Source organism: Lactuca serriola, chromosome 7 (assembly GCF_051521515.1).
Source record: "Lactuca serriola cultivar US96UC23 chromosome 7, Lser_US96UC23_V15, whole genome shotgun sequence".
Lineage (NCBI taxonomy): Eukaryota > Viridiplantae > Streptophyta > Magnoliopsida > Asterales > Asteraceae > Lactuca > Lactuca serriola.
Window position 1 is genome coordinate 44,115,963 of NC_136414.1, and position 10,589 is coordinate 44,126,551.

At 36.3% G+C, this 10,589-nt stretch overlaps 1 protein-coding gene across 1 annotated transcript; it reads right to left on the reverse strand.

Annotated features, from left to right (window-relative positions):
- Window positions 1–2,104: 2,104 nt before the first annotated feature.
- On the reverse strand, window positions 2,105–5,415 carry CPSF30 (cleavage and polyadenylation specificity factor 30). Its single transcript, XM_079009197.1, has 7 exons — window positions 4,967–5,415; window positions 4,289–4,708; window positions 3,772–3,934; window positions 3,575–3,685; window positions 3,394–3,462; window positions 3,229–3,315; window positions 2,105–3,155 (listed from the first exon to the last, which is right to left on the reverse strand). Exons 1-7 carry the CDS (start codon window positions 5,368–5,370, stop codon window positions 2,322–2,324), a joined length of 2,088 nt encoding a protein of 695 aa, XP_078865323.1. The 5' UTR covers window positions 5,371–5,415; the 3' UTR covers window positions 2,105–2,321.
- Between the last annotated feature and the right edge of the window lie 5,174 nt (window positions 5,416–10,589).

Below are 10,589 nucleotides of genomic sequence, written 5' to 3' on the forward strand. Positions count from 1 at the left end.
TGATGCCAATGAAAAGCTTTGATAGTATGTTTGCTTATTGATGTATTGGAAATGCTCGATTTTTATTGAAATGGAGCAGCACGACAGTGTCCTACCACCAGAAATTTGGTGTTGATGGGTGGCGGGGATGGTGGTAAATAAATAACAACAAAAACATGTTTAACCTCATTTAAATAAGATGTTTGGACTTTAGATTTATTTATTTATTTAAGTTGTAACCAAATGACAACAAACCGTGATAATCCCATTGGAATGGAGTTGGAGGAGGTAGAAGTCAAGATTCATTGATTGTTTCACATAGAAGAAACAAAAAACATGTAAATAAGTCAAGAAGAGAGAGCAGGAACACATATACATGAGTAAATCATAGTATAAGCAAATGAATCCAAGAACCTGTAAAAGAGGTAGTCATCAATATGAGTAGTGAAACATGACGAATAAATCACAACACAAACATCTAAGCTAAAACGTAGGTATCTACCAATAAAAATCGGGAAGGATACAAGAATTGAAGCAGGTAACAAAAGAAAGTTACAAATGACACACATAAGCCCTACAGAGATACCTAAGTTACTAAATTACCATGAATGTCGATGATAAATCTCCACACCTTGCACTCTAATGTCATATGTGTAGCCTTAATCTATCCTTCCATTTTCTTCTAGGAAGTCCTCTCCTCCTATTACCACCAACCATTGTTAACTCAGCCATCCCTACAACCACTGATGGTATTCTCCTTTGGGCACGCCCATACTATCTCAATCGTCATTTCTTTAATTAGTTGATCCATGCCACTCCTCATGAATTTCTAATGGCTGTGTATTGGGCCAACATTGGGATATGGCAGGCCTCACCGAAACCATGTATAATTTTCTCTCCAATTTTAATGGAATCTTCCTGTCACACAAAACTCTCGAGGCCGAGGCCGCCCTCCATTTTAACCAACACGTCTCCCTTCCTAAATACTTGAAACTCTCATTGAGGTGAAGAGTTTGATTCACTATAGTTACATGTACTCCATCATTCTTCTCCCCACTGAAATTGCACCAAAGATATATCTAGTTTTAACAGTGTTGATCTTAAGCACCTTATCTACCAACTTCGACCTCTAGGTGTCCTACTGGGCATTCAAAAATCAAACCAATCTTTGATTCGACCACCAACACAATGTCATTGGCAAAAAGCACACACCAAGGTACTAATCTCTTGGACATCTCGTCCAAGATCAAGGCGAAAATATACGGGCTAATGGTTGAACCATATTGGATGCCCATTTCTACCGGAACGACTGTGTCTCCGACATGGTTCATAACACAAGTTGTAGACTCACAATATATATATATATATATATATATATATATATATATATATATATATATATATATATATATATATATATCATGAATAACCATGATATATTTCCCTAAGACACGTCTAGATTCCAAACTCCTCCAAATTGCCTTACATGGTATGTTATCGTACACATTCTCTAAGGCGATGAACACCATATGGAGATTCCTATTTCTTTCTCTATATTTCTCCATTATGCGCCTAAGGAGATGGATCCCCTCACTTGTCAACCTCCCACACATGAAACCAAATTGGTTTTCTGACACAGTTGTGATGTGCCTCCAATACTCTCTCCCATAGTTTCATAGTTTCATGGTATGACTAAGTATTTTTAGTCCTCACCGCAACACCTTGTTCTATATAAATTGAAATCACAGTACTTGATTTTTACTCTTTGAGCATCTTGGATGTATCTAAGACAATGTTAAGTAGGTTAGCCATCCACCTAACTCCTACCTCTCCAAGACACAACAATACTTTAGTAGGTTGAGACCAATAAGATATTTCAAAATCTAAATCATTCATTTGTTCAGCTACTATACGTATTTTTATAAAGGGAAAATGATTACTTATGCAACAACATTTAGACTCACAGCTCACCAAGTGACACTGTGAATACCGGTTTATGCAAACAATGCTTCTTTATTCCATGCAAAAGTGTCATTTTTCAGCAATTAATACAACTACATTTAAACCATTTAAATAGGATATAGGTGAATTACTTGAGACAAAAGAATCATTTGTTGCAAATATCTGGAAAAAAAATGAAACATATTTAATCAAAAACCGTTCCAAATTTGACCGGATAAAGTTACATGATGTTTTTGCATACATATGAATTCTCAGGTTGTTCCTCCTGTGTAAATAAAGCTAATATACATTGCCTTTTAATAAACTAAACACCTATAAATATCCAATCTCTAATGACAAACTAACCCAACAGTAATGAAGTGGACATTTCTGGCCATTACCTAACTTCCGTCACCGGAGTTTGTGGCGGCATCACCCTCAGAGCTCCGCCTCTTCTTCTTCCCTTCACCATGTCGAGACCTCCTCGGTGCCTCATCTTCACTTTCACTTTCACCATTTTTAAACGTACTTTCACCACCAATTTGAGCCTCATCATCTTGGCCCATACCCTGGGTGGAACCACCACCACCACCAGCAGCCGCCTGATCCCTCTTAGCCCGATTCTGAGAAGGTGGAAGCTGCTGCTGTGGAAAACCCGGTCGGCCACCTCTTCCACCTAAACCCATAAACGGGCCACCACGCCCAGGTCCTGGACCCCCCCCAGGCCCGGGCCCCATCATCATCCCAAACCCACCCCCGGGAAAGTTCCCTTGGTGGGGCCCAGGCCGGCCAGGAAACATCATACCAGGAAACGGTGGCCTTTGAAAGTCACCGGAAAATCTAGGCCCAAATGGGCCAAACCCACGAGGGCCCATGTTTAAAAGATCGGGTACAGGAAACCCATCAGGCCCATAAGAAAACCCATCAGCTCCCATCATGAGAGGAGGAAAGCCTCTCATTCCAGGCATAGGGCGGGGCCCTCTTCCTAAGGGCATATGAGGTGGCGGCCATAACATCCCTCTGCCGCCCCTTCCTCCTCCTCTGCCGCCTTGTCCCGCCATAAAACCACCCTGATCAAAACCTTCATCTTCTTCCTCACTTTCTTCCTCTTCCTCTTCTTCCTCCTCTTCATTGTCCTCAAATGGGACAATATCCGGATTTTCAGTGGCATTTTCGGGATTATATCCTTTTGCTTTCTCCTCTTCTCGCTTTGTTTCTGCAGCAACCGATATTGCCTACAAAAAATATACATAATTAAATAAATTATAATTTATAATTGTATAAGAAAAAGAAGAAAAAAAAGGGTACCATGAGTTCGCTATCTGGTTCAAGATATAAAAGCGAAGCCAATTGTTCACCAATTGATGGCTCTAGCTCTTGACAATCTCTGCTTATCTATAACCACAATACCCAAAAATAAATAAATTAAATTAAATAAAAAAAATAGGTATAAAAGCAAAAAAAAAATAGTACCTTCACTGGTAAGTTCTCATTGTAAGGATTCCTGAGGTGTCGAGTTTTGTGGAAGGACAATTCACATAGCTGCACAGTAGATAAAACTTTCACTTGAAGGTCTGTTTCGATATTTACAGAAAGTACAGGGACCAATTTTGCAATTGCAGAAAGTTTAGGGGATGTTTTTGTAAGGAAATACCTTGAGCCATCTGACACAGAAATTGCGTCCATAATGTGCAGTCCCATGTTCATATTTCCAGTTGCCTCCACCAACAGAGCCACCAGTTTTGGAAGTCATTCTTGCACACCCCTGAAAAAACAACAGTAATAAACTTGTTTTAAAATCATTATTTATGCAATAAAGTGGATTTAAAAATGTTGTTTTTAACTTATTACCTGAAAATGTCGTGTCCTGTTGACTGAAAATATTAGAATAACATTTTCCACAGAATCAAAAGCTTCATTTAGTTTAGCTTCATTGCTTCTTTGGGTGGCCCACACTCCTTGTTGAACTGATAGCTCAAGATTTTCACGATTGCAACTTTTTACAATAAAATACCTAATTTTTCAGATGTATAGTTCAAGAAGAAGAATTAGTCAAAAATACATGTCAAAAAGAGAATAAAAGCAGAATGATGATATATTTTTCTTAATAATGACAACAAATAGAAGACAATAACATTATGTTTCTTTTTGAATTAATGAAGATGGGACTTAATCTGGTAAGCTATATATGGATGTTGTTCTTTAACTTAATGCAGAAAGAACGACTTAATACGTAAAGTCAGGGAAATCAAACACTGAAATATCTGAAAACTGATATTATTCCTAGTGCTAGTTTAACATAAAAACAACAATGGCATCTACATTATGGTACAAAAAGTAATCAACAAGGCCTAAATAAAAACTACACCTTGATGTTCCTTGAGGCAGTGGTATGCAAGTTTTATTTGCTTGAACTTGTTGACCATTTGACTGTGCTTGGGATTGACCTAATTGGCTAACCAGTTGCTGTGACTGTGCAACCTGTTGTTGCTGCTGCTGCTGCTGATGTGGTGAAGAAGGAGGCCCAGGCTGCAATGAATTTGCATCTGTTGTAGCAGGTTTATTAATTTGATTTGTATCATTGTTACCTTGTGGAAATTGAAACTTTTCAGATTGCTGTGATTGGTTAGCATTTCGGTTTTGGAAAAACCTATTAGAGTTGCCATAGTTGTAGGATGTTAGCTGCTGAATCTTTTGGAGTACTTCTTCCACTGAAGGAGGAGGTCCTGGTAGCTTTGCATGTCTATATCGACAATCAGGACCATTTGGACAAAATCCCAACTTGTACCTGTATTTTTAGATTTAGGATCAAAATAACTCCTCAATGATCTTGTATTGATAAGCAATTAGATATGCCAATACTAAATTGAGTTGATAAGGCAAAATCTATCGATATATTGATTTGGCACATGAACCCTAAACTGGGTTTGATTCAATTAAATCAGGGGTTGTAGGGGTTTAGTAGTGAATTCGATAAACAGTATGAAATTGACTAGAATATAATTCAAGAACACAAAGTAATGAGAATATATAGAGAGAAAATTACATGTTACACTCCTTGATATCTTCGTTGGTGTGCTTATAAACACAGTCCTGTTCGCGGCACTCTCCATACAATCGGAAGAATCGACAAATAGGCATTCGTGATTTGTCGTATTGATGAAGAAACCCGCAGGCCTCTCCTTTCATACACAGGCTCCGGAGCCAGTGACGGCATACGGTTTGACGGTAACTCCTCCTTCCAGGGAAGTTGGCGTTGGCGGCGGCAGCAGAAGCAGGGTCGGTGACAGCCGACGGAGGGGCAGTGGAGTAGCTGAGGTTAGCGGCAGAAGCCGATGGTCCATTGTCAGCGGATTGGTGTATTACGGGGACGGATGCGGTGGGTTGGGTGGGTGCTGCGTCTAGGCCGCCTTCGAAGTCGAAGCTCAGACCTCCCTCGCCGTCATCCATTTTCTCTCGATGATCGCCGACACCACTTCCTAAATATTATATAGAGAAAACTGCAAATATGGTCCCTTTAGTTTCTATTTTCTTTGTTAAGATACAAAAGGTTTTCAATATAAATGGTATTTTAGGGGAGAAAAAATTAGGGTGAACAAAAACCGCATCGTAACTAAAATTAATCGTAAAAACCGTATAAACCGCAATAAAAATCGATGGTGAGGTTTTATGTTTTTCAATAACCGCAAATTTGCGGTGCGGTGCGGTTATTAGTTTTCAAAAACCGCATCACACCGCATATATTATATACATTTTTTTTATTAATTATTAATATATTAAATATTAAAAATACAACTTTCATAAATGAAAGATGAATAAAATACTAAAAAACAAAAGTGTTGGTTTTTGTTATTTTTAACTTTGAAAAATGGTGAAATTAGACAATTTTAAAAAATTTATTGTTAATTACTATTGATTTGATGTTTTTAAGATATTAATTGTTTGTGATTTAAATCAATTTTCATATACCTTATGTTTTTTTTAATTATTATTACAAGTAATATGTTTGAACTCTTAAAATCGTTTGAGCTCTAAACTATAGTTAAAAACCAAACAAAATAATTGCACCAAATCCATGCGGTTAATAACCGCAACACAAAAAAAACAAAACCGCACCGCAAAAATAACCGCCTAACCGCACCAAACGGTTTTGGAAATGGATTAACCGTATTTGCGGTTAGTGGTGAGGTTTTGGCTAATAATCGCACCGAACTGCACCGCACTCATCCCTATTTTTGATCGTAGATTTGGTTAAAAAACTAAATAGCTACTTTGCCCTTTTAATTTTTTTTCTTGTTTTTTAAATCATTTTCTTTGTTTTTTTTAATTAATATAAAAAATATTAGATCAGCCTCTAAACACTCTACTTTTACCATGCATACATCATTTTGTCTCTACCTCTCTCTCTCTCTCATACACACACATACACACACACTCTAATATGGGTTTTTTATGGGTCCCTAATACCGTTAAATTTGACATTACTTGAAACTTTAGCCTTCGTTTCAAACTACAGTGCAAAAAAAAAAGTTAAGACCATTAAGTATACTAAAAAAGCCAAGGGTGTGGTGATGACATGGAAAGCGTGGAGGAAAATGGTAGTCCTCGGAGTTCACCAGTTGGGTTTTGAACCCAGTTATCCTGATCCACGATAAATCAAGTCGACATTGATTTCTTTGATTTTGGTTTTTATGTTTTGGGTCTTCAAATTGATTTTAAAGTATGTAGTTAAACAAATCAAACAAATAACAATTAATCCATAATCACTAACAAACAAAAAAATCAAAACATGTAATCTTTTGTTTCTATATACCTAAAAAATCTAGAAACCTACAAGTTTGGTGTTTCTTTTTTGGTTCCATATATCCAACAAAAAAGTTTGGTGAATAAACCCTTGGAAATCCTATCAATGTTGGAGATTCAACCCATATTTAACAAGAAATCAAATCATCTAGTCAAAATGTTCACAATTGCTTCAAATTTACATTTTTTTCTTCTCACAACTAGAAGTGGGTTATGGTAGGTTTTGTGCGGTGTGGTTCATATCTAATCCCCAAGTGTAGGCGAGCTCAAGATTATTATCATGAATTTTTTTCTTCCAAAACATATTTATGTGATTGCAACAATATATCATATAATGAAACTTTCTCTTTGGAGGCCCATGGTTTTTATATGGTCAACATTCTTGTGTTCACTTATTTTATTTATTATTAGATTTGGGAGCTTTATTGGGTATCTTTAAGGCCATTTTCCCAAAAAGTGACAGCAGAGCTCCGAGTTTGGGGGAGGTATCAATTTTAGAGGTTCATAATATGATCTGTGGTTGCAGCTTTGTCTGATCTTCCATATCAAAAATGATTTTTGTATTGGTCATATTGTAAGGTGTCTCAATACTTTAAAGGTTCGTATTAGGCTTTGTGGTTGTAGCCTGGTCTAATCTCCACATTATAAATAAGGATTTGGTTGATTGTTTGTATATAATAAAATTATATGCAAGTATGTTGTACATATGTCTAGGAAAGACTTAGTATTTAAGTGTGTTTGTTAGGACTCGCCTCTCTTTCATGTGAATCCTTTATTGGTATATACTTACAAGCATGGTGTATATTTTTATACTATACAATACTGTTTTTTGAGATACAAATACGATGTTAAAATCCAGTCCCATGAGGTAGATGTAGAGAAGTATGATGGAAGAAACAACTTTAGTTTGTGGAAAGCTCAAGTTTATGATTTTTTTTTATTCGGTATGGGTTACATTAGGCATTAAAAGGGAAAGCAACTCTTGTTTTTAGGAAGGAACCAAATGCAACCACTAAAATCGACGATGGTGAATATGATGATTTAGATTTAAAGGAGGCAAATATGATTTGTTTATGTCTTGTAAATGTACATGAGATATCAACGACAAAGGAACTTCGGGAAAAGCTTGAATAGTTGTATCAAGGTGAAGGCATCTCGAATTTGTTGCATATAAATGAAAGTTTCATACTTTTTGTATGAATGGTGTTACAAAAATATCAGATCATCTAAGTGCTCTTTATCAGTTTTATCCTTACTTGTTTTTAAGCAGTGTATCTTGGTCATCCGATATGAAATTCTTTGTAAGTTGGATCAACAAGAGGAACGATTATGCATGCATAGTCCGTTTGTAATCAAGTTTCGTGTTTCTTACTCAAGAAATTCTCAGTTTGATAGTTTTATGTTTAGAGTGATAATAGTAAAACTTTTAGACTTATCAAGCCTTTTTTTAATAAAATTTTGCTTTTAGTATTGAGAATATTGTTGTTAGACAAGTTCAATTTTATTCCAAGTAATCATTGTAACACCCAAGTCTCAGTTATGCTTTTCCCATACCTTGATTGGTGGTTTTAAATTCCAAGGAAATGTAGAAGTGAAAACCAAAGCTTGAAGAAATTAATCAAAAAAATCTAAAAAATTGTGGAATTATATTGAAGGCGCCAAGGAGCCATTTAGGAGGCGCTGAGGCACCCAAGGCCCATGGGTTGAACAACTTTATTAGGTTTTTGGGACTAAGTAAGGCACATTAAACCATAACATTTGATCATTCTCAACCTCTATCAACCCTAGAACCATCTGTTAGAAACCTTAGCCTCATATTCATAGTTTTGAGCTCATTCTTTCTCCTCTTATCCATATTGTTGTGTTTTTATGGCTTTAGAATGAAGTGTTCTTGAAAGATTTGACATTGAAGCTTTGCAACTGAAGAAATAAGCCCTCATCCATCTTCTGGACCTTGGTATGTCTTAAAGATTAAATATTTATTGATTTTCACCTTTAGATCTATGGGTATTTGTTGTTTTAGTCCACTTTAATGTTGTTTTGGTCCCTTCTTGGCTTGATCTATGGAGTTTGGAAAACTCCATGGCCTTTGAATTATTTGAGACTTAAAATATGACCTTTTGTGTAATGACCCAAAAATCCTTCTGTTAACGATGTTAGCTTTCCGTTACTCGAATATTTATCTATGCGAATGATTTAGCTTTATGATGTTACAATTGAGTAAATTAAATAAATATAGTATAATTTAATATCCACGAGGATTAATCAATAATTAAATGTAGATAATTAAATTAAATTAAATTATGGAAATATTAGGGTAAATACTATTTATTTAAAAGGTTTAAATGTGATTGAGGGGGTTGAAATGTCATTAATGAAACTTAAAATGTTAAGGTATCTAGGGTTATAGGTTGTCCAAGGCTAAAAGTTGAGGGACATAATAGCAAAAATGGGTGTAACAGATCGTAAGTTACGTCTGATGGGTTACGAAGCTTGATGAGGTTCGTTTATTCTCTTTTCCTTTGGTCTTTTATGTTCGCACACGAGCATTTCCAGGTCGTTATTTGATTGTTGAAGGAACGACGAAAGAAGAAAAAAAGGTGATGTGGGGAGTGCGTGATTGGTGACGAGCGGGAGAGGGAGGCATCAAGAGATTAAATATATCATCAAGGGAAGGCTACATAAACCAATGATCTTGACAATTGGATGCTACATAATTGATCAGAAGAGAGAAAAGAAGAAGAAGAATCAAACATGAAGGAAGAAACGAGCAAGAGGTGAGAGTTTGTTGTGATCAAATATTTCTTGTGGGTGTGTTTGGGGTTGCAATTTTGATCCAATTGATAAGTTTCTTGATTTTCTTCCTTACTCATGAAACTCTACTTCAATTGATTGGGGGTTGCTTGAAATCTTGAAGCCAAATTGCTTTCTTATTGGTGTAAAAACTATTGTGTTTCTTTCACTTCAGTTGGTATAAGTTCTCGTGTGACATTTTATTGCTACATAAAAGGATATGTTTGGACCACTCTTAAGGTTCCCAGAATATCCCTTAAATTCCTTGTAATATGCTTTGATATGTGGGTTGTCATGCTAGTTAAAGGATGCCAACATTTAGCTTGAAGGCCATGTATTCTTGTGGTTTGTATCTTGTATTTTTATGCCCAAAATTTTTAATATGTGGGCTGAAATAAATACTTTATTTCCTATGTCATTCTTGTCTAAAAACCTATCCAAGAGTCATCCTAATAGGTGTTTTGAATTTGAGTATAATGAAGTCTTGATTTGGTGGGTGTTGAGTTGTGTGTTTGGTGTGATTATAACATCCAACTTCCATTCATGCTATAGTAATCTTTGGTGTGTTTTCAATAAGTACTCATTGCACTCATTCAAGGAAAACTGGGTGGAAATTTGTGTAATCTTAATCTCTTGGCTAAAGCCTTATTGTGTTTGTTGATTTTGGAAAATATCATAATTCAACACAACTTTTCCCCATCTTGCGAGGGTTGTAGCTGCTAATCCGAACAAAATTGGCTGATTCCCCACACTAATGAAGTTTTAGAACATTGAGTCTAGTTTCCAGAAAGTCTGATTATGTTGGCAATTTAGTATTTTCAACATATTTTAGTGTAATTATTATTTTTGTCAAGACATGTCGGGTTTACTTAGCCATCCTGGATTAGAGGTGCGGAGTGTGCACTCAGAGTGTTAAATGTGAACTCGGGTATACGAGAGTCTGGGGGCAGCGCCCCTAGGTGTAGGGTTCCAAGGGGCAATGCCCCTAGTGAGGTCCAAGGGGCAGATCCCCTAACGGTGGTTCCCACCAAAAATGGATTTCTATATATGGAAATAGTCTATCCATGCAATTT

What these genes read in the sequence shown, in the direction of transcription:
- CPSF30 (XM_079009197.1), bottom strand. Translation starts at nt 5,370, where the DNA reads ATGGATGACGGCGAGGGAGGTCTGAGCTTCGACTTCGAAGGCGGCCTA. An exon ending in TCTGTGTCAGATGGCTCAAG is followed by an intron (nt 3,463 to 3,574) that starts GTATTTCCTTAC and finishes TCTACTGTGCAG; the next exon opens with CTATGTGAATTGTCCTTCCA. An exon ending in AACCAGATAGCGAACTCATG is followed by an intron (nt 3,156 to 3,228) that starts GTACCCTTTTTT and finishes TATTTTTTGTAG; the next exon opens with GCAATATCGGTTGCTGCAGA.